A 27,816-nucleotide genomic window follows, 5' to 3' on the forward strand; every position below is an offset into this window, starting at 1 on the left:
AAGTCATATCACGCTCTGCCTGTGGCTGCACATCAGTAATTGGTAGAACTATATATATATATTTTAAAAATACCTTCGTTTGTACACATTTATACCTTGGTGTCCTGCTTTTCTGGATTAAAGACTAAATTAAGGCAAGGTACTCCTGTCCTGTGAGTGTTGCAATGAACAGTGCTCAAGGATTTCATACAAAGTCCCCATGTCATGATTTTTTTTCTCCTATTTCAACATTATTCAAGTACTTTATTATCTGTCCCTCACTTACTCACCCAAAGCTTTGCCTTAAACCGATTTTCAAGCATTTTTGTTTGATCCTTTCTTAGAAGAAGTAGTAATTCAGAGCTAGACAAGTTTCAGTGTATTGTTTAGGCCAGTTAAATGGGATTTTTTTTGCTATACAGAATGTATTTTAATTTCTTTCTTTAATAAATATGTCTTCATATATATGGTATCTTATAGCTCCTTGTGCATCTGGTCCCACATCAGTCAACCACAGTCTAAGTCACTGAACAAGCCCACAGTCAGTTTTCAAAGATAAATTCTTCCCAAGTGAGGAAAAAGTATTTTAAACAAATTTCCATTGCAAAATTCTGAAGCAAAAAACACACTGTCTCCATGGTATGCTATTTTTAATAGTATAAATGTTCAAAAATAGCGTAAAGCATGTTAATTCCCATCCCATCTGACAAAACCTTCAAGGAATGTACGGCAATATCATTATCCAGAGACTCCCGGCAAAAGACACAAAAAGTCAAGTTGTACCATTACCAGATCGGATGACTTCTAAGACTTTCAAGCACACCAAGACTGGACCCTTCATAATCTTGCTTCAATACACAGTATATGGAAACCACTTCAAAAATTAAATCACTACAAAAAAAGCAAGCAGGTCAGGACTAAGCAAGTTCCTTAAAGCGTGGACCTACCCCTAGGTTATAACCTGTCCTTGTCCCAGCTATTTTTTTTAATCCATTTTGAGTTAAGATTTTAAACCCCAAAGTTCCAAACTATGAGCTGTGTCAGCCAGTTAGTAGGATCATATACAATATGCGTTTGGTTGTAGCTGTGAGGCTGCATTCAAAGTGTTTAAAGCGCACTTTTTTAAAGTGTTAAATGCTGCCACAACTAGTGTCGCTGTGATAGGATTCCTCTCATTGTGAATGGTGAGGATGACATGTGTAGGGCACCTCCGCTAAGCTCTCCAGACTATGAAATGTCAATAGAATCAATGCTGAGCTTCAAAAGAGATGAGTGTTGTACTACAAATGCTACAAAATGGCTATGCAACTATTCATTGCAGATAAAAGTGCATATGTACTTACAATTGCCTGCTGAAACATTTTTGAGCAACAAAAGCTCAAAGTATGTAAAATTCTAATCCCATTTCCTTTGTCCTTTTCTTTCATTATTTAACAATGGACTCAAATCGGTCTTTTCATTTTCTCCTCCCCTCCTCTGACGGGCCTGCACAGGTTTCATTTCCAACATGCTTTTCTGCTCCACTAAAGAAATTTTGACTACTACCTCCTGGCACATAATTTCAGTTTGATTTATGAACACTTACTGTTAAAAGTATAAGCTTCTTTTGGGACCACAAGCTACTACTCCATACAATTTTATAGTATATTATCTAAGCAAAAAAGATGAAGTCTTTAATCCCTGGTCCTTAGGGGATGAACTTTTGGAGAGGACGAGAGAGCAAAGGGATCACCTCCTGTTTTGAGGCCCGTGCTTCCAAGCTTTCAGAAAGAGGCCAATCTCGGAGCTATGCTCTGAAGGATGAAGATTGGAATGGAGGTGTCCTGGGGTCAGAAGTGATGCCAAGGGTAAAAACCAAATGATTAGTGTTTTTTTTTTTTTCCCCACTGAAATAAATCTGTAGTCTGAAAAGTATTTCATTCCAGTCGTGAACATTTGACTTGTTTTCCCCAATCACTGCAAGATGCCAAAAACTCCACTGCTTTAGTTTCATGATGCTTTGAACCTGTACTTCAACCTCAGGAAAGAGAAGTTGAGATTTATAAGTTACCAGGAGCCACGGGCTGCCCTCTCACGCCTCTATCCATCATCTCCTCCTCACCTCCTCTCTCCATTCCACGAGAAGTCAATGGGGCAGAGCTCACCACAGCAGTCAGCGCGGCACACCAGAGCACTGAGTGCTCTTAACGCCTGGACATACAGCCCCCATATTAGATACAAATACATTTTGTAGGCACTTCTGTCCATGCTCTTCCCTCTTTTCTGCCCAGAAGCACTTAAAATTTCTTTATAGCTGTTCCCAGATGGCTTCAAGGTTTGCCCCAGGCTGTCTAGGACCAGGGGAGGGAGCTGTATGCCAGCCTAGTTCTGGGTGCAACTATGGGCTGGAGAAAGTTCCTCCCACACAAATGCACTTGTTCTCACTCCTCTTATTAGAAAAGCAAAAAGCCAAAGAATTAGATCTATGGTAAACTCAAGACCTGCAGGAGCCTGTTTCTAAATGATTAGCTTGCTTGCATATCTCCACAGTAACAGAAGTAATCAGTCCTTGCCTACGATCTCTATTTGACAACAATACCTGAATCTACAGTTTGTTTTCTCTTCCTTTCCAGGTTTTCTCTACTTTCCAGCATTAAGTGGTAGAAAGTGTGTTTCAGGATGGAGATAGGTCCAATAAAAGTTTAGCTGCTGAGCTCCTGTTCCTTGCAGACTGCAGGGAGTGTTATGAGGCAGTCGCTCCCCTTTCTAGTTCACAGGTCTGCCTCCAGCTCTGCTTCTGTACCAAGATGAGCCAAGAGTTCCATCCACAGGTGGAGTTTCATCTCAGTCCTTTCTGTGGCCCTTAAGCATCCCCACAAGTTTTAATAACTCAAAGGACAAAGCAAAGGATAAATTGTATTGGGGACAAAGGAACTAATTTAATGGAAAACCCAGGTGCAAACTCATTTAAACACTCCACTCTCACACTGACTGAGGACAAGAACTGCCGACAAGCTCATCACCACAGCACCCATCAAAACTGAGCCCAGTGTTCGGTGTCACTGACACGAGTCAGGCTCTTAAATGCTGTCAGGCTGAGAAACGCTTGTGATGTGAAGAACAGGAAAAGTCTCGCAGGGAGCAAGACCTTAATCTTAGAGGTAACCACTTATTCTACTGATGTTTTGAGAATCAATTTCTGCACCGATTCACAGGACTCGTTATTTATGAAGACACACAAATGCCAGTCACAAGCTGCACTGCTATGAATTTGATGTGATCCTAATTTAGATGAAGCAACACTTATTTTCAGGAATAATACTTAACCAGCAGCAAAAGCAACAGATATTTCACTAAGCAGCAATTATGTCCCATTTAATTACTCAGACAAAACCCCTAGAGGAAGATATGTATTAACAATGAGCTTTTGCTTTTCCCTGCTTTTGCTTTCCCAGGTTTTAATCACATTCTTAATTGCCCCTTATCAATGAATTCTTTTAAATGGATTCAGAAAATATAACCACTGCAAGAAGCAGCATACAGGTGAGAAAGAACTATGCATTCAGTTATATATCACAGTAAAAATGTAAGTATTCCCCTAAGGCTTGTTCTCAGAAGATTTTATCTGTGTTGAATTTTAACATTCAGTTGCATTTCCATAAAAAAGCTGCCTACAATTTGCTACTTAACTTCTGGTCTGTGAGGTACTACAGATTGGAGGAATCTGAAAAGGAAAGTTTTCAATCACAGCTATGCTCTTGACATGTAACTGACTTCAACCAAACCACTTACTCTCTCATTTGTTCCCTTGTCTCTAAAATGAATGTAGTAGTGACCTATTCTAACAAGATTACTGTGAAAATTAATTAGTAATCACCATTACAATACTTTGCAGTTAACACATGCTCTGTTTTCAAAGTATTATAAAAAATATCCTATGTTGTTCTTATTCTGGCAAGAGAAAAAGTAGATGTAGGGAATATATGAAAGGACTTTGAGACCATACAAATACTAACATACTATAATCCTCATAAGAAAAAATACTACAAGATTATTATGCCCTAATATTATAAATTCATGGCATAATTTATGTTGGAAGAGACCTTTAGAGGTCATCTGGTCCAATTCCCTTTCTCACATCAAGGCCAACTTCTAAACTACATCCAACGGCTGAGTTCCACCAGGTTGCTCAGGGTCGCAGCATTAGCCCATGCAAGTGCAGAACCAGATACTGATGTTTCCCAGGTCTGTCTCAGACACACACTTTTTTGTTACCCTCACACCTTCTGTGCTTGATTTTTGAGCAGGGGGCACGGAGCAGATGACCTCCAGCAGTCCCTTCCAACCTCAGTTATTCTGATTCCACATGGAACGGGCCATTCACATGAATATCAGCTTTGGCAATCACTTTCTATTTGCAACACGCCTGTTTTTTCCGCTGGACTCCAAGCCCCTTTACGCTCTGATCCTTCACGTGGTACCAGCATTTCTGCTTTTTTGGCAGCATCCTGGCCCTTCTGGTTTAAATGACTGCCAGATTTCCTTGTAAACTCCTTGGGTCATGAGAACATCCAGGAGAAACCACAAATTATGCATTCGATTGTCTCAATCAACACTCAATCACACAAGTAAGCAAGTGATAACTGTCCCCTCATGCTCCTGGAACTGGAAAGAAGGAAATGAAGCAGCTCATCTGCCTGATTAAAGAGAAGCAGAACAGTTTGCTTGGCACTGCAGATCTGTGCAACATCTTTCATCTCAGGCACTGACAGCTTTGACTGCCTGCTTAACATTTACCAGCTCTAAATGTTACTTGCGAAGGAAGGAAAAACTGCATCTCGTGCTGAAGGACACCAAGACAGAAGCACTGCCGGGGAAACTGCACAAACAATTGTCTTCTCATCCTTGTTATCTGTTTAGGGTTGATAATTCATTCTCACATAAAGTGTCCAAGAAAAATGACCATATCACTAGGCAAATAACCTGATCATGTATTCTGTAATCACACAATAAAACTTATTTAACAGATATACTTATTCAATTACTTATAAACAAATGCTGAATGGGGAGAGCTTTAAGCAAGTCCTTACCTAAATCCTGTAAAAATAACATGGAATGAAAGCACCTGCAATGGCCCTGATCCAGACTGGAGAGAGGGGGCCAGAAGAGAGGACACGACTCTAAACATTTTATGCTGTATATATGCCAAGCACAGAAGCATAAAGAAGCCTATAACCTTAAAAAAAAAAAAACCCACACCACAAAAAACATACAACACAAATCTGCAAGGTGTATCTAAAGAAGCCTAGTTACAAACTTGTCCCAAATTTATTTGCTAGACAGAGAAATTAGTTGCTGCTATAAATAAAATCACTCATTTACATAGCAAACTCTCCCACAGCTGGCTTGTAATTTGTAGAAGTATTATCACTCTTTTTAAAAGTACTTGCTTCTATTTTAAGTTCAGAAGCACTTGAACCGAAAACTTCCAAATTACAGTTTTTCAAGGAAATAAGTGAACTTATTTCCTACTAGAAGTACACGAGCATTTTTAGACTTCAACAGAATCCCTGCCTGCTTCTCTCCTATCAGCACAGTTGGTTGCTCAGAATAACAGGAGTTTCCGCTCTGTACATTATGTCTGAGGGTGTGACAACGCAGTGAAGTATTTAGAAGTCAAAATGGCATAACTGCTCCCTCCAAATCACAGCTACTGTGTCTCACCAAGACCTTTTGGCTCCGTTTCTTCTCCCGACAGCCCAGAACAGGACAGGGATCTCAGCTCTGCTCCACCTTCCAGCTCTCCCCTCCGTTACTCACCAGGATGGCCACGTCAGAGCATCCCAGGCAGCTGCAAAAGGTTCCTGAACTGGACTCCCACAAGAAGTTCTTACCAAGAAAAGCCTCTAAGTACAAAGTGTTGCGATTCCAATCACATGAAATACATCCGGAACATCTATTTTACTTTTCCTGACCTTGCTAACCACGGCATGTTAAGTAGAGTCGAACCACACGGATGCCAGAGTTGTAGGTTTTGGAGTTGACAGAGAAGGAATTTATCCTTGCATTTAGTAAATCACTAAAACAATCAAGGGTAACTTCTCCTGCTCATTTCTTATTCAAAAAATGGCCTTTAAACAAAAAGACTTCATGACAGCACCTATAGTGTGTGACATTAACATCCACAAAGATTAGGAACCAAGAAATGAAACATCATTACTGAACCATACAGTGTAATACAGTTGAACCTGCAGCTGATTTGGTATTTTGTTTTACTTTATCCATTACATTACTTGAATTTCATCAAGTTGACTGGCTGAAGGCAATTTTCTTCTGCTCTCTCTTTATGCTTTTAGCTTTGCTGCATATTTGTCTAGCAGTATCAAATTTGTGAAATATTGGCTTGCACACACATCACATAAAACCAAGTCCTGTGCAGCAAGGAATGAAAAACATATCAGGTGCATATTACATGTGTTTCTTTATAGCTAAGTATTTTATACCAAGGAAAAGAGCCTTAGAGGCCAATTGTCAATGTCGACAGTGCTTTGCAATGCTCTGTGGAGTGCGGTAACACAAGAAACCTGTTTATGTCCCTCTGTCCTCCAACGCTCCTCAACCCTCTCAATGGTCCAGCCAGTGTAAAGTGACCATCACTATCCTCAACAGATGCCCTCAGACAGTGTATTTTATATGAAGTAATTTATATAAGTATCATATGAAGTGCAGGTCTGACCAGCACTTCAAAGTACCTATTGCTTTATGGCCCAAATTAAAATATTATTTCATTTAACACCATCATAAAACTATCGAGTGCCACTGGAATACAAACCCAGGGCCTGGAGGACAGTTATCCTTCCAGAGAAAACAAAACGGAAAGCAAAAGAAAATTTTCAAAGTTCTACAAAGAAATAAGGAGCTATTGAGCTATTTTTTCTACCTATTTTTGTCACAGTTGCAACAGACCATCCTTTTCCTACCATTTCTCTCTGTAATCACCCTACCAGCCCCTGTTGCAATTTGTGATTAGTATTGCAAATCAGTCAGAATTCCTGTCCTACAACCCATGAACTTTGCCTAGTTGGTTATTACTGCAGCTGCTAATCTGGCTCCGTTTATTCTTCTCTATGACTGACAGCTACTTCTGTGCATTTTTTTAATAAATCATTCTCAACTTTCAGTTGTTACTAATTTAACATCAACATGTGCTCCAGTTTTATTGATTGGAGCAAAACTAAAGGTAGGAATGCCAGAAGATTATCATGATCTAGACTGAGTGCGGACGATGCAGATTGAATGTAGAGAAGGATTGGGCTACCTATACTTAGTGGGGAAAAAGAAATAGAAATCCACTATTCCATGATACAAGATGGATTACTAAATATATGCTTTAGACACAGTTTTCACACCTCATGTTAATGTTGTTGTGGGACTTCTGAAGCTGGAAATCTGACTCTGCATGTCATTGCACTTTCTGTCACTGCTGCATTCCCTTAGCCTTCAGCAGTGAATTCCTCCAAACTGATTTATTTTTTTTTTTTCTAAAGAGCGCAATAAAATAAAGCTACAATAAATTCCCACCACTTAACTTGGGAGTACGGCACTTATTCTCATGATTACAGGATCAAACGTGATATCCAACTACTGCAATAAAGCTACACTTATCTCAGTAAATGTACTTAGACACCCTGAAGCCAGTTCCTGCACTATGAGAAAGTTACATATGCATTCTTAAACGTATGCTTTTCTTTACCTTTTACTTTTTTCCATTCTAAATGAAGAATAATCCCACTTCAAAAGTTCCTAAATAGCTCATACCTTCATCTCAAATATTCTTACGCTTTCAGAACACACACTTCTTTGACAGCTATGAAAATAAGCTAAGTTGGATATTCAGGTAAGATTCACATTTCACTCTTTGATGCACAAAATTCATTTTGCACCATAGATTATTTTCTTCCCCAATCACATAAGAGTGATCACAACCATTCCCTCTATCCCTATATAATAAAACAACTTGTACAAAGAACAAGTTCCCTGTGTGAGTTGAAAAGAAGTGCAGCAAAGCTGACCTTAAACCCAAGAAATGTACCTGCAGATAAGGAACACACAACTGGTACTGAGATTTCATCCCAACTGCAGGGTTTCATCTGTACTTTATGGCAAAGTGAAGTGTGTGACCTAATATTGCCAGTCCCCACATTCACACAAGACTCTCCAAAATTGTAAAATTTTTAAATGGTTTATACTGGCAAACTTACTAGCAGCAGGAAGTATACCGATTCTATGACTGAAAAACGAATGCCTTGATGTCTGCCATTTATTCTCGATCCTCCTCCATCTATTGAAGGTAACTGAAACAGGTCTCAGGCCAGCAAAGGAAGGTTAATTTGAAAGGGCTGTGGGCTTTGTTTTGAAGGACCTCACTCTAAACATTGCTTGATTTCACTTAGTCTCCTGAACGGAGCAACCACTGGTGCAAAGGATAGAAAAAAACCCAAGATGTCAATTTTGGAAATAGAATTTGCATTGACATTTGAAAGCTACAGATGCTACTTTAGAACTGTTTCTTCATCAAAAAAATGTTTTTTTCCAAGTAGTACTTCACTCGGCACTCTTACTCATGGTACAGTGAGTTTCTTGAAGCAAACAGAGGTCCTGACTGAAGTCAAAAGACACATATATACTTCTGAAACCCACCGTGGTGCAAGAAAAATGTGTTCCCTAATGCCACGTTTGGTTATGAATTAGCCAAAGGTCTGTACATGTCAGTTGGCACAGTCAAAACTTTTGTTCATGTCTTAAAAAGAAAAAAATATCTCAAGGTTAATAAATTATAATAATTCCTTCTTGAAGCTAGAGGCGTCTATTAATAATTTAACTAGGCAATGTTGTAGACCATGCTACAAATTCTCTTGAGAGTCTTCCCCTCAAATATTTGAGAATGAGAATCAGGATTTCCAGACTTCTTACACAATCCACAAGCGATACATAATTAGAGAAGTGATAAGCATTTTAAATTAGGCTCCACTTCTAATAAAAGAGTTCTCGCTGTCCCTAACTGCCTGGCTAAGACAGATCCTGAAACACTAAGCGCTGTGAAAGCTTTGGAAGCAGCAGTGGGACTTGCCCAGGCAGGACTCCCAATCACAGGAAACTCCACAATGCTTTGTCTTTTTTTTTTTTTTTAATTTCAAATTACTTCTTTTCTGCTCCACTGTATCAGTAACAACACCTTTCTGTTCCCTACTGTAAAGCCTGACACTTTAAACAAATGACTGCTCACAGAAAAAGGAATGTGCTCATTTTGGCACATGGTACCAGGTTCCCAAAACGCAGACTAACTTTGAGACAACAAGTAGTGCCAGGTTTTGGAACTGAAATGGCATTAGCAATACAGAGAAGGTAAATTACCTGTCATGCATGAAAATCAAACCAGCAATTACGATAGTCATGTCTCAAAAAGCCTCAGTCTCCTGAATGAGAAGCATAAAAGCTTATCAACATGGTTTTAAAAGTTGGGTTGGAGTGACAAGAGAAGCACAAAAGATCCAAAGCAGCATAAAACAAACAAAGAGAGAAGGAGAGAAAAAACACCGCAAAGGAACATTCTGAACATGCAAAACACATCAACTTGCACCAGCAACAGAAAACACCCTGGGGACATTCCCTCCTTCACATTCTCTCACAAGCCACTTTTTATCAGCAAGAGGAAAACTATAATAAGTGAAATTGCCTTCATGTTGTGCTTGTGCTTCACCTCTCAAGCTTTTCTCCTTTGCTCACAGGATGCTGTGGTTATTTAGATTGCACCACAGGCAGTGACACAACCACCGGACCCCTGATGACTGTGTTTAGACAGAGGAGTGTGTTAGAAACATGTAACTGGCATTAAACGTAATTTTCTGTTGTGTGCATGTGGCACATTTGATCTTTCAAAAAAGGCCATTCCCTAATGCTTTGCATTGTCTGGTTTTGCAAGGTGTGTTTAACCAGTTCTAGGGCACACATACAAAAGCCAAAACCAGGTGCTGGTAAAAATATTTCTGTACTTCATCTGGTCCCTCTTCCTCCCCAAGAACAACAAAGAGCCAACGCCTCACAGCAAAACCTGAAAATTTATCGGATGGGGCTGAATAGAAGCAATTTCACAGTTGCAGACTTTTTGAAATTAAGTCAGAGGAACATTACATACAGCAATTGGCCTGAGCGCCCCTCAGCTCTCCTCCCAGCTACCTAGAATTCAACTAGGATTTCTACAGCTATAAAAACATGTTAACCTCATAACTGCATTTGGAAATGGAATAGTTTAATGTATTCCCTTTCAAAATACTGGTGGCAGCATTTTGCCAAAGATGATACTTTCAGTTTGGGGTTTATTTGCAACCACAAAAGCCTAAACAAACAAGCATGCAATTCTTGATACCAAACCCAGAATGCAGCTAATATCAGAGTTTATCTAAGCCAGCATTACTGCTGGTGAGTGGATTGCTATGACCCATAAGGCAAAAAACCCCACACCCATCTCCATTTGCAGGCAGCAACAGTCAGAAGTCAATTCTGCTTGGGGTAATGCCTGTCGGCAATTACTGACACTGTCTTAAATGACTAAATTTCCATATTTTCTCTCTTGAAAACAAGACGGAACACAGGAGGAATATAAAGTTGTCCTTGATTTTTTTTCCTGCAGAAATGTGCCTGGTCTCGCATCATAAAAGGTTACACTGCTGGAAGTTCAGTACTCACCTGCCAGGGAGACGAGTTGAAGCTCAGATAAAACACTACGTTACTCCACAGTTACTGCTGACACAAAAAGTCCCACTACACCCGTCAGCTCACCCAGTTAGTAAATGGCACAACTTGGGCTGCCCCAGTGCAGGCAAACCCAGACTCTCACCTGCTCGGGGCTCTATCGTCTTGTTGGAACCCGCGTCCATAAACACAAACCGTCCACCACCAAAATCTTCAGTGTAGTCGGACAGATAGAGCAGTGAAGTGTAGTCAAAAGAGCCGTATGTTACCTAGGAGTAAAACAGTATTACCAAGCGTTACCAAATTCTACTCATCTCTGTAGAGCACAAATAAAGCAAATGGATCTGATGAGGTTTTGTCATTTTTGAGTTTTCACTCATTTCATAAAGGGGTCTCTGAAAGCTGAGAACTTTTTTATAGAAATGATACGTTTTAGTCTATTCTGTGTATATACAAACTACATATAAAACTAGCATCTTATGTTTACTATATCTATTATTACAGTTTCTATAATTAAAGAAGCACTCTTATTGACTTCTGTTATCCAAAGTCTGCTAAAACACTACTAAACAACATGACTTCAGAAGTTAGAGCTTCGCCTTGTATCAAAAATACAGACGGGCTCGGATCTACTTATGCTATCTTAAGATAAAACACCACTCTAAGGTGAATGGTGAAAGACAACCCGAGAACAGTCTTTGACTAATTAATTCCACCCACTATCTAATCACAGTTACAGGTTTCTGGAAAGCTCACCTTCTACTCTTTTCACCAGCTATTATGCAGGAGGTTTCTCATAACAGTGAATGAGACTTTCCAAGTAAAAACACATCTGTTGCAGGAACTTCTACTCATTTGCATACAGGTTTTGTTTAAAAACCTTCAAATGTGACTTTCAAAGTTTCTGCTTCCTCTCAGCCTGCAGATCAAACACCTTTAGTATAACAAGGTGATTTTCCTTCCTTTTAAAGTATTCTTTTTGCTCAACATGTACACTGAAGATGGAGAAAATAAATAGTATGCATTAATACTCAGAGAGAAACTATCTAAATATTTGACACTGATTTTAGTTGGATTCTGAAAACATTTCTTTTTCATATCTACATGTCACCAACAATTAAAATATACTTAATCAATGGCTGTGTTCTCCAATTCCTTTACAGTATATCACAACTATATCGAGTTCCGCGTTACACTGTCAAACAGCAAAATGTGCAGCACAGTAGCACTGTATAAATACATAGTATTTGCAGAGTGTTTTGAGTGACCTGGTGACCATTAGAGGCAGGTGCTACTACCCAACTTAGAAATTTTCTAAATATTTTCAATTTTGTTTTAGGTTACATTCATTAGTGCCAGTTCAATTTTGGCTCAACAGCAGTTGTACACATTATTCTGTAAGGGCAACAACTAAAGGGAACATAGCAGCAGATGGAATTGGAAGACATTGTCATTCTTACTCATTTTGTTATTTTGATCATAAAGGCTCAAAGGGAAAAAGCCAAATCTGGCGATATGCTGCACTACACAGTCTGAATTAAAAGAATGAGAAAAATGTTTTAGTGATCCCTTTCTCCCCATATTTACACAAACCTTAGTAGCAATACAAGGCAATAAATGGGAATTAATAAGCATGTGGTACCGCAGCACCTCAAACCAGCCATTCTGTAGCAATCGTGTGATCAGCTTCACAAAGCTATCTTCCTCTTCATGGATTTGGTGATCAAACTTCCAGTCTGTTCAAGGAAGTCTTCTCGCCAATTAAGTCACCAGCACAGTGAAGAAATTCAAAGAGAAGCCCAACTCATACCTGCGAGTCTAACGCTGTAAAATTGTTTTTATGAACTCTTCAATGCTGCAGCAATCTTTGCTCCATCAGTGCACTCTTCATCCTCCAAGGTGTCTTTACCAATTCTGAACTTTTAAGAGCTGACAACAAACCCTTTTAGCCTAACCAAACATCTGATTTCTATAGACGACTAATCTGAGGAACCAAGTGTGCAATGGAAAACGGCTTTTCTGTTCCTGTTCTTGTTCATTACTAACAAAGCAGCCAGGTCTGAGAAATGCAACACCACAGAAAGGAGGCACTAAATTATACTCAGTTATTTAAAATGCCAGAAGTCCCACATGTATATAAAATATATTTATTACCCCAGTAATAGCTTCCAAGTCCAGAAAGGTTAATAACTGAACCAGAAGTTCAAACTATGTGAGAAAAGCTATCATTAAAACCAGGTGATAAGCTACAAAGGCACATTGCAGCAAATCAAATTTCTATAGCTCCTTATGAACAATTCAATAGAAAAGATGTGGGCATTTCCATTCAGCCTGATACTTCATACAGTTAGTGTTCTTTTTGAGTACCCTTTACTTAAATAAGTCAAACACAGCTAATATTTAATGGTAGATGCTCATAATGATATTTATATGATTCTTCTTAAAGGCTATTATTATAAATACAACGAATTGTCAGAATTAGCCAGCCACATTTTGCAGTGTGGCACCTTTGAGTTTTTGAGGTTTTATGTTTATATGCAACTAAACAGCTGTAAGAATATGGAATAGGCCTGCAGTTACTAAGACAGACATGTAGGAGAGCATCCTCTGCTTTCCATTGCAGAAGAAAATACATATATTCCTTTTCCAATCAGCATAGATCTAGCATGATACCTTCCAGGAATCAGTCAGAACTGCTCTTTTTCTGGAAGCCTCCTATCTCTTTGGGCTGATAATCATAAAAATGGCCTTGATGGCTACTTCCAGCGTTCTATATATTGGTAGTATCTATTTAGTAGACAATGTAAGACACCAAATAGCAAGTCTCTGAATTACCAGGGGCTGTAGGGGAGCTGAGGCAATAAATTTCAGACACAAGAAAAAAAACATCCTCAGATTTCAAAGATGATGCTGTCCTGAGGCAGAAGTAAGATCTTTTCATGTATTGCGTAACATGTCTAACAATATGAGGAGAAGACAAAGAAGAGTGAAAAGTCTGCTAGCACAGGTAGCAGCTGCTATCAGTGACAGCCCCAATGGCCAGAGGGCGGCTGGAAGGGTCAGAGGATGGAGATCGTATCACAAGGTTTGGCTTGTTCACCTTAGAGAAAGAAAGGCTGGAAAGGGATATAACTGCTACCTATAAATACCCAGGAATGGGAGGAGGTGGAAAAAAAAAGGCTATAAGCTGCTCACGAAGATATTTAGGCTAAAATAAAAACCGAATAAACCAAACACCGCAACCAAGAAAATTTACACTGAAATCCTGGAATAGCTCCAATAGAAGAAATTCAAGGAAAACAAACCAAAACTGATCTTATGGCAGATCCTGACAATTCTGTGAAAGACAATGGGATCCTCACCCAGTCAGGGGACTGCAGAAATCTTCAAGTCCCTTATCACTTCTATTAGAGAATGTTTTAAGACTATTCTGCTGTCAGAGCTGAGCGTGCAACAGCAATCCCATTATAAATCAGAGATTTGCTGTTTGAAAGGCTCAGCTCCAAACAAATTCCATCCAAGATGAAACTCCACATCTTAAGCCAATGCTCTCCTTATTTGATTTAGCTCCTTATAAATTCAACAAGATTAAATGAGTCATTTGAGTGATTTCAGGGTTTCCATTCCTGTGCAACCAAAAAACCAAATAAATTTTAGAGAAAAAAAACAAAGCCTCATACAGACACAACAGATCTGTGCTACTCCATTATGCAGTTAAAAATCTTCCAAACCAAGGATATTCAGATTAAGAAATATAACTGCAATATAGGGAAAAAGGGAAGAGGGGTATTTGTGTGTTCTAACAAGCCTACATCTTTGAGCCAGTGTCAGACTTTGAAATAAAAAAGTGTCACATTAATTTTTCAAGGGCTCGAGTTTACCTTTCTTTTGGAAAGAGGCAGAGAAAAAGAATCCTAAAGTCTTCTAAAAGCAGCCTTCACCATTTAATTATTATGCAGAAATGCATAAAGTGATTTGTTATTTATGCACTCTCCTTGGAATAGAGCAATACAACACAAAAGCACCCAACAAGCTGGCAACATTTTTAACATGCTGAGTTTATTTATCTTTCTTCAACTCCCTCATACTCGCACTTATTTTGCAGGCCACATAAGAATACTACTGCTCTTACCTAAGAAGTATTTCCTACCTCAGATCAATAGCAATGGTTTCAACTGCAGTCTGGAGGTGGTAAGTGAAACATAGTTTGTTGGAGAAATTAAAATACAAGGCAGGCTGGCTGCACTGAAGACAACCTGTGAAGCTACATCACCTTTCTCTCCTGTTCAGCCTTCTCTGAAGTATTTTCTGACCTATTGACCTATTTGAATTCAGTCTCCTGCACAGCCTGATCAGCTATAAATATTTTTTTTTTTACCTTTTTCTGTCCGCATACCAATATAGCTACAGATCTACATAACATAAATCTACAGTAGGATAAAATTATATGCAGACATATGTAACATTTTCTGTAAGCCACGATCTGGCAAAGACGTACGTGAAAGCTACATCCAGAGATAGCTCTGTTCCAATTGCACTTAACAGGAAAACAACACCAGACCTTTTGACACACAGAAGTTAGAGAGGAATTAGTGGCTTGTTTGTGCAGCAGGGAAAGGATTCAAATTAATCCTTTGAAGCCAATTCAAGTTAATGATGTACCAGAAGTGAAGGCGGCCAGTGTTCGGTAAAAATAACACATGATGATGTAATTCGGACTTTCACGCTGGACACGAAGTGAACAGGATCAAGGTTTTATCTCTATCAGACCCTATTTAAAGCATCAGCCTGGTTCAAACTCTGAATTTTCAACCCGGTAATGCAAACTGCTATCATTAAACTATTTAGCGTGCAACATTGCTGTCACGACAGCACAGAGAGTGACATATTCACATACAGCCCTTACTGCAAGAATGCTCTTGAACAAGAATGAAGATAACCACATTAAAATATATTCACCTGAAACATCAGTTCAAGGCACAGATGAAAAGCACTTCAGGGGTCTGAATGCTTGAGCTTTCCCAATACAGACAACTTGCTGCAGAAGTCAGCTGCTACGGAACTGAAAAATGCCCAAACTACTTGTATAAAATACACAGGACGAGCTATGGTTTTAGGTCCCAGTGTGATCTAAACAATACTTCTCTCAGAAAATATCTTGAAAATTAGCATAAGTCACATTTTCGTGTTTTACAGCAGGTGTGCTATTTTTTGGAGGTGGAAATTCTACATGATTATGAACACGGTGTTTGGTAACTGCCCCAACCAGGATAATGATCTCTTCACTGCTGTCATGAAGCAGACGACCCAGTTATTCAGTATAGAAACTATTAAGGTTTAGGTTATGCATAGCAAGCTTAAGACAATGCATTTTGCATTTGTTTTGGGTTTTTTGTGAAGCTGGAGATGGGTTAGAAAGAGCCAAGGCCAATCAGTTGATGTATCTGCTCCCTGAACAGCCAGCCTGCGAGATAAACAAAACGTGGACAAAAGAGATGGATAAAACCAGGCAAACATCTAGCCTGCTGTCCATCATGTACAGGCAGTGTCAGGATGCCACAAAAGAGAATTTATTTCCTCTGTAGAAGCTGCTTCTCTTTATGGAAAGAGATTTGCTTCTAAATGACAAAATAACTTGTACATTATAGGAAAAATTGGGGTAGAAACACTTAATTGTAAGGTTATCCAACCACCTTATTCACTTACCAATGCAAAACACATGCAGAAAAGAGAATATTGGCAAGCCTAATGCTTGTGCAGACACAAAACTCATTACAGTAATAAATCAGAGTCTGAAATTCTAAAACATACTTTTGGGCTGAAAGAAAAAAAAGTGGAGAAAATAGCCATCAGCTATTGAAATTTACTGCTTTCTTTTCCCTTATGGCAGTCAAAGACAATTCTCTGAAAGTGTGAAAAAAAACACACTATGAGGAACCTATGAATTTATTGCACTTCACATGGAAACGAGCATAACATGAGATGGAATTCTTATGAACCCAGCCAGCACAATTTATTCTCTACAACCAGCTCCCACCAGCACTAGTTAAAATAATCTGCACCTCAAAATCATCCCTCCTGCCCCTGGTCCTTGGTCCACTCCTGTTCAATGGTTATATCGCAGCTTTTTAAAAAAGCAGCATCCAAAAGCTGAGCTGGTCTTTGTCATATTAGTGACTGAAAATTCCATGCTGCATCACTTGCTTCTTCTGAACAGTGGCTGTGTAAGTTGTCACTGTATTTTCTAAATTTAAAGTGCTTCTGCCTACATGAACCTTTGAACTCTGTTAAATTCAGAAATAAACTCAATACCAATCCCAAATCATTTAGGTCCATTGAAAAATGCAAAGTATTGAGCTATAAGCCTTCGGATAGAAGACTATGCAGTTAAAGTCACAATACTCCCACATTCTAAAAACAACAAAGGATCAAACTATTAAGAGAGGATACCATGGCCCCATTGAAGAATATGCACTAAAAAAGCCTCAATTCATGTATAACTGAAATGCAAATGTTAAGCATTTATTGAGAGGCTCAGATCAACTAACGGTGACCAGCTGAACACTTTGAAATAGGTCCTGCTAGACCTGGCTGAAGAGTGAGACCTGAATGGAACCGCAGGTTTGAGAGACTGAAAAACTCTGTGGGCGCAGGTCAATTTATTCAGCGTTTCTGATAAAAGAGATGCTTGGGTAGTCATTCACATAATGTATTAATTCTAGCAGAAGTAAAGCACAGAAAATAAAATAAAAAGGAAAGTACTGGCCTATGTTTCTAAAACTTACTTATCCTTCCATGAGGTTCATCCCTTGAAGGATTTTTACAAGCACCAATTTTCAAACATGTTTGACTGCTTGTTTAATGAAAAATGATTTTAAAATTATTTAATAATAACAGGAAACATTTGCATCCCATCCGCCTCCTGCTCACCTTGTCAACGTGTGGGTGCCAGTATTCATCGTGTGTTGTCTTGGCTTCCGTGCTGTTTATTCTCGAGAAGAAGGTTGGCTTCGTCAGGTACAGGGAAGCAGCGCTGATCCCGAAGGCCTGAGCAATCCTTTGTTGAATCCTCTGTCTCACATCACTGCAAAGAACACGAAACAGTGACACATCTCTCCTGCTGCTTCTGCGTTCTCCTTCATTCACTGTTATTGCTTCCTCAGAGTGAAGCTTCTTCCTCAGCTAATAAATCATGGGGAACATGTACCCATACTTTCTTGTTTTGCCTTAAATAAAGAAGATTGACCACATCAGGAGGAGTGTCTTGAGTTGGGGTTTGTTGTTTTGGCTTTTTTTAATTCTCAGAATGTCAACAAAAATGAATTATTTGTCTCCTGTGGCCTAGGTTTTAAAAGGTCTTTGTTTAAACAGACTCTTTTCCTGAAACATTCCGTGCATATCTCCCTGTTTATTAGCTACTGGAAAGATTAAAGTCTTTCACACACATATTTTTAATCCAAAGCAGATAACTAGGAAGTTGTATCTTCATAAACAGTTGTCTCTGAAGAACCTTCAACTATTTTTACACTAATTTTAAACTAACTGATGAAGTGTCCAGCACCATGAAACTCAAGGCTCTCAGACAACTTATGTATTGGTATCATAATGAAATTTCCATTAAAAACAAATGCAAGATGTCTTCCCCAACTATTTTAAAAGAGTAAACCAGGCTATTTCTACCTTGGCTATTTTTGTGTTTCTTGGGAGAAAAGAACAGGATTTTTATTTTTAAGATTATGAAAATAGAAGACTAACAATCATGCATGCATGTTTTACACGGAACTGCTTATACAGCAGCACCCATCTTTCAGTAGAGATATCACATTGGGGTTTGGTTTGTTTGTTTTGCGTGTGTATGTGGCTCTTTATTTTAAGACGTAATCCTCTATGCTTCTTAAAATCTTTATATTGTTTTCTCCCAATTTTAATACATTCTTAGCTACTGTATTAGTTTCCCTTTTCTATGTTCCTAAGTGCTTCAAAAGCAGCACACAAACAAGATGCTCTGAGTAAATACACTTCTGAAGTTGTGAAATAACATTAATAGCTTCGCATCTTTTCAACACCGGGCAGTACTAAACTTCAGCATAATTTTCAAGTAAGTTTTTGCCCAAGTATTTCTCTAGGGAACTTAAACAGTGAGTAAAAAGAAGTGGCAGAACTAGAACCAGACCTACAGGGTTAGGCTGTGAAAGTCACCTCTTAAAAACTATTTCCACAGGTACTAAAAATATCCTAAATATTCATGCTGGTCACATCTTGTATCTCACAAAAAAATAATAAAAAAACTGAACAGATTTGATTTTTAACCTGACTCGGTTTACTTTTCAAGCTATTTTACATGTGCAACATCAAAACCATTAAATTAAGCTAGAGCTGAGATTTTCAGGTGTTTATGTGGCTGCGTGAACTGAGGTTTTGAGCTGAGCGCCACACACAGTTTGTAAAGCCGAGCCCAGGGAAGGATCTCCAGGTCCCTCCTCACACCTGAGGGAGCCTGATCCTTGTGACTCTCTTCCTTCCAAGAAACAGGGCTTCAGCGGAGGCTGCCTGTGTTGGCAGTCACGCTTCCCCCCCACGCCCTGAGAGCTGCTGTGGCAGCTGCACGTCCCCCTCTCCGAACTGGGGCCTTCAATGGGGCAGCCAATGGCTCTTTGTGAGACCCAGAGTCCTGGGCAGGGCCGTCAGCAGACGAGGGGCCCAGAGAAGCCGAGAAGCTTCTGCAATGCCCGCAGCCAGATCTGAGCAGACCATAAATGGGGTTCCCGCCGGAGACCCCCTGTGTGTGGTCCCCTCGGAGCTGCGGGTCTGCCGTGCCGCCGCAGTCCCTCCCCTTAGACGGAGAAGCCTCTAAGGTAACTTCCCGGGATGGGGAGCGCCTCACCTCCGCGTGTGGGTGAGTGATAAATTACTGGATATATGCTTTAATAAGTCCTCGCCTGGTAGGCGAGTGTAACTTCCTTGCCTGGGGCAGACAGTTTATCTCTTACGGGCAAAACGGGGCAGAGCGGGCTCTGGTTTGTTTTCTTGTGAGTGTGTATATGCCACTGTGGATCCTCATTATTCTTATTTCGCTGCACCCCAAATAATCTCCTAACCTAATATCCAAACCTGTATCTTATGTTATCGGAGTGCTAACTAATTGTATAAACCCCGTTTCTAATCGGTTTATTTGCAGTACTTTTCCGGCCAGAATAAAGTTTGGTTTGGACCTTGTTGTCCGCCTAAACTTATTTTGGGGTGCCTCCGTGACACTGCCTTAAGTTTCCCAAAAAGCATTAAGTGTAATAACTCATTTCGCTTCATGAATTGAGGGCAGCTGGCACTTGGAAAAACCCACCACAAGAATTCATAACCTAACCCACAGACACCAGGGCAGAATTTCCCCTGACTCCGATACTCCTTTCTTGATCCTGGCCATTCATTCACACTTTTTCCTCCGAGTTTCCCATATACCAAAAACTGTTGGGAGAGCTCTGGTGTACTACAGCTACAAATAAAATACTTCTTTGTGCTGGGGAATGTAAGGATTCATTTTCATAAACACAGCAAGTATTCTATCAAACTGCTCAGGCTGTACCCTGGCTCTGATGAGATGCAGTAAACACAGCTCTGCTACGGAAATAAATATAGGAGTACAGCACTCAGTCAACAATACAAGTAACAAATTAATGCGTCTCAGAATTTCTCAGCAGCAGTCCTTAGGCATTTGCTCTGAGTCACTGAATAATATCAAAATACACAGGCCAGACTCAGGGAAAGGCAGAACAGAACTCACTGAAAAGAACATACAATCACCTTCTCCAAAAGCAGTTCCTGAAATCTATTTTGGAGTCAGGGTGATGAGAAAAGAAAAAAAAAAAAAAAATGAAGTACCTAGAAGTCTAAGGAACATACAACTTAAGAGAAAGGATGCTCACTAGATTGTAAGGTTGACAGCTTAATGTATCAGCATAAAGGACTGAGTAAAAGAACTAAAAGTGCCACAGCAAAGTTTCTTTTAAGTTAAAAGCAAAAAATGCACCGTCAGGAGTCCCTGCAAAGTGTGATTCAAGTGCTCCAACAGTGAAAAGCCCCAAAGGCAGCAGGAGCAAAGCAACGCTCTTTGACAGCCAGAAAGATTTAACAGAAATCACAGGTGCTGAATGAATAAAGGAAGAAAGGAATAAAGCACATTATCAGCTCTCCCTCTGCTCATTCTGTGTCTCTACCTTGAATAAGTTGTAAGATTTTTAGAATAAATCTTCTATGGTGCTATTTTCTGCTGAAGTGGCAACCCTTAAACCAAGCATCCCAATTTAAAGGTCTCTTCTGGATAAAGATACATCTGTTATGTGAAACGAGAGGAATTGCTGTAATATGCCTGGGAGATGGTGGTTAAAGCATCAACCTAGAAACCATAATTGATTCTGAAGCAACATAATTTTGACACAGACAGTTTAGAAACCAGCCTCCTGGCTCAGAATGCCCACTCAGATTTGTTATTTTTGCAGTCAGGAATACTTACATATGAATTATATTTAGTTATTTCTCTCAAGAGTGTATTTTTAAACTGACCTTCATAGGTAAGTTAAAGTAATGAAGATAAATGCTCCCAAGAATAGTATAAAAATCATTCATTCAGGACATATGGTACTACTGTCCACATTAAAGCACTGTCATTAATAGAAATAGAAGCATTTAATATATTTTGTATTAGATTTGTATTCAACAGACCAAAACATCCCCTGTATTGGCATGAAATACCAATGCGGTCCCTAAGAGCTGTCTAATCTCAGTGTAACAAACAAATTCACAAAAATTATTTAAAACCTGAACGTTTATGTTCGGGTGAAACAAATAATCTTTAGTAAGACAGCCCTTCCATACACTCATGTTATTTCTACAGATTCTTTGATTTTCTACAGAATGAAAGGCAAAACAAAGCCTATTGAAAAAAATATTCTCCACTGTCTTGGTGAGGCAGAGACTACATATTTTCTTTATATAATCAAAGTTCAATAATACTCAAGAAAGTCTCATTTTTGTGATTCTGGGGGCAGAAGTAAACACATTTTTAGAAATTTCACCTATGAAGGCAACAGTATCTAAAATGGTTTTCAAATAGAAATAAGCTTTAAGTGGTTCATATTTTAAGATAAATTACTACACTAATAAACCTATTTGGCTACTTAATACTACTTCCACCACTAGAGGGAGGTCATATTCCTTCACAAAGGCAAGAAAAAAAGACGAAAAGAGGTAAAAAGCTCAAGCCAGGTACATTTTAAATTATGAGAAAGCCACTGAAATGCATAACTAAAGATTTATTGTGTCTAGTCACCAAAGAATGCTTGTTCCTAAACTTTGGCCACACACCTTTACAGACACATGGAACTCGTTACGTTTGTTGTCTTCGTTAAGTACATGAGCAGGTCTACAGGAAAGCTAAAAGGATTAGATGCCAAAGCTATTACATTATAGCTTTATTTCATATTCTGGCTTCTTAGGGGAAAGTATCCTCTGCTTCTCTAGCCAGAACATGAGTAATTTGAAGTTCTTCCACTTCCCGCTTTACTATTCCTTATGCTTTGCTGGGCTTCACCCAAAAATCCCCAAGTTCCTAATATAATAATAGATGATAAAGAGGATCCTATGCTAACACAACACCTCTTGGATAACACACGAAATGGGAGTTAATGCTAAAGGATTTTACATCCCAGCTATAATGTTCTGGCCAATAACCACACAGCTCAGATGGAGCCGCTTTCCTCGCCTGCAGGTCTGCACAGCATCGGCCCCTTGGCCAGAAAGGGAATCGCGTGGTGCTGCTGTCATTCTGATCACGTTTACACCATCCATAAGATCCTGACATTGGTAATGCAGCTGAGTTCAAAGCAGCAGATCTTACCAGGTAGTCACCAAAAGGTCCTTTTACTTATTTTCCTCAGAGCATCTTAATTCTCACAGAGATTATTATTTTGAGCTGCAAATTCAATTGTGTGTCCGAATCCAAAGGACAATTCCCTCCCAACCTGTGCTTTACAAAAAAAAAGTTATGTTTTTTGGTTCATTGAATAGTTATTGAAAATCTTTACCGATATAATGCAAAATCCTCTTCTGTGAAGATGTCTTGAATTTTGTCCCCAAAGTACCTGAAAAATTAAACAATGGTCTCAAAGAGGAGTTCTCAAATCAGACTGCCATCTGTGCTTTACCCACAGTCAATAAATGAAAACACAATGCAAAGAAATCCTACAAATTATTTTAGGCATGACGTTCCCAAAGCATTGCTCAAATATTGTAAGTTAAAAGATTAAAGGATCAAGATGCAGCATAATGGAATTCCCCAGGCATGAAAAGAGTCCTCTCCCGCATCATGAAATAAGTACATGGATCCAAATTTTTTAAGAGTTAAGACTGCTTGATTTCTTCCACCACTGACAAACTAGACTGTAACTGTAAAAAAAAAAAAAACCCCACACACCAAACACTCCACACTATTATTTACTAGTGCAAGAAGAACTGTTAAAATAAAAGGTAATGGTAGCTTTCGAAGAGCCCGGTTCAACAAAGGATCCATTTTTGTGCCACAAAAGCTTTTTAACTGGTCATGGAAACCGTGGTGAATCTGACCAACTTCTGCAGTTTGTCATCACTAACCCCGGCACACAGGGGCTGAGAAATCTGAAGAGGCGACGAGCACTGAAGCGCAGGATAATGAGCAGCAGCACCGCCCAGCCCCGTGTTACCTGTACAGATTGACAAAATGCTTCCCCAGCGACAGAGCTCCGGAGTGCAAGTCCAAAATTGATGCCTGGGAAAGGAAACAAAAAAGAAGGAAAAAAGAGCATGAAAAGGTTTTACCGTTATTAACTATGACCTTTAATAGCTGTCCCAAGTCGGGTCTCACTTTCCACAGCCTCCCGAAGAAAAATATTAGTTTCTAGCAATTAGGTTCACAATACTAATGCTTAATTTATAACTACAAGCCTCTCTATTTGCTGTGTAGATGCACAAAAGATGAAGGTATATGAATGAAGCACAAGGCTGCTATTCCCGGGATTCAGATCAGACGTACAGAATTGCTAGAATCTTCCTCCACAGGTTGGGGTAAGACACTGTGTTCCCTGATCCCTTCTTGAAGACGCTTCCCTTCCACACTAAGATAACAAAATTTTCCAATATTTGTGAAACGCTCAAATAGCAGCACTAATATTTATCTTGCCCAACATTTGTTATTAAAACTTTTCCTTCACCAGGAGTTCCTGTATGCTTCTCATATTTAATATGGCCATAAAAGTTTGTTTAAAAGAACAATTCTAATTCTAAGGCTTACTAGAGCCAAACTTTCTTTTTCCCAATTTCTAAACCACTGTAAAAGAAAACCAAAGAGTGAAAAGTTTTTACATATGAAAATGCAATCCATTTCTTCATCTGATTCAAGCCAAAGACTTCTGCTCAGCTCCAGACCAAGCTAAAAAGATTAGTACTTAGATTTGCCAGGATAAAGAGCTACCTCTCAGGACTCTAAATTATTTCTCTAAATTGAATAGAGTACGCTTTTGTATGTCTCTTGCTGTCCACAAAATACATGTTTATTTTGCATCGGTTAAACGATACTTAAAAATTTGTCTGCTTAATAGCAGCCTTATGTTTTTTTATACTAGAAACATCAAGGAGCAACAGTTAATTAACCTGACCAGCACCAAAATAATGACGTCTTTGATATTCAATATCCAGGCAAGAGCATTCATCTTGCAATCTGGCATTTCTTGATGCGCCACATACCATTCACATTATTCTAGCAAAATCCAAACAACAATAAAACCTCTAGGTGAGCTGCCTGGAAAGAATGGTAACTTCCATCTTACCAGCAAGAAGAATTTCTGGGCATGGTTGGAACAGAGCTGTTTGAAGCCACTTTGTACCTTTACCCAAACGCAGCAGCAAATCTTGAGTGCGCGGATGTGACGCAGCTGCAGTGCCAGGCTGGCAATCCAGCCTCACCTTCAGCCCAGCCCAAAGCGCCTTCCTCCCTCCTCCTCTCCATCACGGCAGAGGACAATACCCGGGACAAGCTCTCGGCAAAAGAAAATTGCTGCAGCCTCAGCCACTCTGAGCTTCAGAGTTGAACGCGGGGAACTCCACTACAGTCTCCTTTAGAAAAGATAGGAACAACCATCTTTTAGTAAACCTACCTAAATAATTTTATTTATCCCTGAACAAAGCTTCACAAACAGATAAAGTAACAAGCTATTCAAGCGGACATAGCATGAGCTTTTCACAGAATCATTTTGGTCGGAAGAGAGCTCCAGGATCACTGAGCCCAACCATCGAGCACTGCCCCATGTCCCTGAGAACCTCATCTCCGTCTGTCCAGCCCCTCCAGGGATGGTGACTCCAGCACTGCCCTGGGCAGCCTGTTCCAATGCCCCACAGCCCTTTGGGGAAGAAATTGTTCCCAAGATCCAACCTCAACCTCCCCTGGTGCAACTTGAGGCCATTTCCTCCCATCCTATCAGACCTCTTTCAGACCTCTCCTTCCCACAGAACTTCTCCAAAAAGCTTTAGAGGCCTTACAGAAACAAATAATCTCACACTCATGCAAAACCAGCTCTCATAATAAGGTTTACTCAAGCCTCAAAAGCAAAGTATTTTCATTTATTGGTTTCTGGTTCTGTACAATAACCTAAGCTACAGCTAGAAGTAAAACTGCTCCCGTGTAGCTTCAAAAAATGCTTGTGATCATGCTAAAAATCAATTATAAGGAGAAGTAGCAGGACACATCCAAAAAGATAGATTTAATTTAAAAACAAATTGCCTTTCAAATACTTTCAGCATGCTTTCCAAACGTACACATTTCTTCTCACTCTTCCAGCACCTGCTGATGATAGTTGGGAAGATGCAAAATGACCAAACGAATCAATAAAAGCCGCCCCCAAGGACTGTAGGCATTCATAGGTGAAAAAATAGCTACAATATAAAGCCTAGAAAAGCCACATGAAGAAGACTGAAAAGGAAGTCTGAAAAAGAAAGAATATTCTTCAGGGTTGTTCCAGACAGAGGAAAACAACTGAATGCCAAACACAGACGGGGACTTGATTACACATGAGCGCAGAGCTATTTGTTTAACAACTACCTTGGAAACAAGCTGAAACATTTATTTTGGCCTCTGCCCTTTCAGAACATTAAACATTTTCAGCATTGTTTCCTATGCTAAGAAGAAAACCCTGGTGGAAGCCTGTGTCAACATCGCTGCTCCGCGGCCAGCTCGGATCCCAGCCTGCCAGGCAGGGCAGGGCTCCCGGGCTGAAAGCGCCACAAAGTTTAGATAAAGAGGGCAGGAACACTGCAAACGCACACACCTATCGCTGAAAGGCTGTTTCACAGAATGACCCCAATGTTGTGGTTTACAGAACTTGTGTAGAGAGGAAATTGAACTTCCTTTGGGAAAAACAAAAAAAAAGGGACCCACCTATGTTCTTTTGGATCATCAATATTGTTAGTCCCACGTTCTCCACCCTCCCACTGCCAAAAGGATTCAAAAAGAACACGCATATAACCACCAATGCTCAGCATACGCCAAAAGGATCCATTTCCCATCTTGCAAAGCAAAACAGGCCCCGCCTTCCACCCTTGCTAAAAGGGATTTCCTGCCTTTAAAATACACATTCACTTCTCCAGCAATTCCACCTTCTTCCTCTGCCTCTTAAAAAGTTTTAAGCATTACTTCTAAAGAAAGCAAGCAGACACACTACCCAAAAGAGAAGAAAAGCAAAAAACCACTTACTTCTACTTGTCTGCAGAGCAGCTGGTAGTGAAGAAAAGCTGCTAAATTAATGTATACTGTGATTCAGTTATAAAAGACGTACCCAACATTAACCAGTTGAGATAAATGTTTTCTGACCACCTGCAAAACGAGGGGATATTTTTCAAGTTTTAGATCCTTCCGCATGACAAGAGCGAGACAGAAGACTCAGTAACACATTGCTTAGAAGCAGAGTGCTTAGCTTATATTTGTCTAGTAATTAATAGATGTATTGTAAGAAACTAATCAATTATAACTAAGTTCATACTAACCTTATTATTCCGCAATTATTTCTTAATACGGATGTATTGTATGTCAAAATTTCCGAAAATTGTAACGAATATGCAATAATTGTGTGAATATAAGCAACACAAGAGCATCCAGTCATTCGAGCACTTATGGAGGATGATCCCCAGTGCTGATAAAACAAAGAATGCCACTTAACAGCAGAATTGACTTTGCTGTTATTTCTTTGTTTCACTAGAGTTAAGTCCAGATAATCACAGCAACACACAGCTGTAAGCAAATGGAGGACACGCTGCCAAGAAGGTCTTTCCCCCCTCACAAGTACATGTTCTAAGTGCCATCAGGAGGCTAATTATGAAGAAATAAAACCATGCAGCCTGTAGCAGAGGTACGAGATGGGACAAGCGTTATGCAGAGGCTTTATCTTCTTTCTGGAAGATGCAGAGCTGACAGCGTTTTGAAGACTTCAGAATTTAGTTGGGAGGGCTGAAAGCGGAACACGGAGGGACATGGTCTGCAGAACCACTGTTCTATACACAGGTCCGTGGGCCCGTATCAGAAACCCTTGTTTGGCATCACGGCTACACAGATTGATTGATCCCCCCAGTGATTAAGAAATTTAGTTTTCCCCTGCAAAAGGGAGCTCTGGGTGGCTGCTCCTGCCAGTTTCGCAGCAACGCTGGAACCAGAGCGCAGCTGGCCCGCTGCATCAAAGGGTTTCTTCTCTGCGGCTTCTAAATGTCAATAGATCGAACAGTAAAGGGTCGTTTCATTTACACTGGAGACATGACGGCAGCACCTACAAAGATGTGAATGAATGAGCCATGACTAAAGTGGTAATGCAAGGGTAGCATGCAAGAAACTATTAGGTATGGAAGAAAGAGAAAAAAGGAAAAGCCCAAGCTGAGGCAAACATCAAGAGAACTAATGCAGCTCACACTCTGTGAACGAGGGAAGGAACAGAGTACAAAGCTGGTTTACAGCTGCGGAGCCGGAGATGTACAAGGGAAAGCAGCACACTGGTGGCAAAGATGCTCTTCTTTGGATGCTGTTCAAAGTTAAACTAGAAG

At 39.7% G+C, this 27,816-nt stretch overlaps 1 protein-coding gene across 1 annotated transcript in view; it reads right to left on the reverse strand.

The window, feature by feature from the left end:
- OGFOD3 (2-oxoglutarate and iron dependent oxygenase domain containing 3) overlaps positions 1-27,816 on the reverse strand; it is a 39,195-nt gene that overhangs the window by 1,523 nt on the left and 9,856 nt on the right. The window contains exons 5-8 of the mRNA XM_065647690.1: positions 23,442-23,506; positions 22,788-22,844; positions 17,641-17,794; positions 10,856-10,979 (exon numbers count right to left, since the gene is read on the reverse strand). Of these exons, the coding sequence (XP_065503762.1) occupies positions 10,856-10,979; positions 17,641-17,794; positions 22,788-22,844; positions 23,442-23,506 (400 nt within the window). The remainder of the gene's footprint in view (positions 1-10,855; positions 10,980-17,640; positions 17,795-22,787; positions 22,845-23,441; positions 23,507-27,816) is intronic.

This window comes from Caloenas nicobarica, chromosome 18 (assembly GCF_036013445.1).
Source record: "Caloenas nicobarica isolate bCalNic1 chromosome 18, bCalNic1.hap1, whole genome shotgun sequence".
Lineage (NCBI taxonomy): Eukaryota > Metazoa > Chordata > Aves > Columbiformes > Columbidae > Caloenas > Caloenas nicobarica.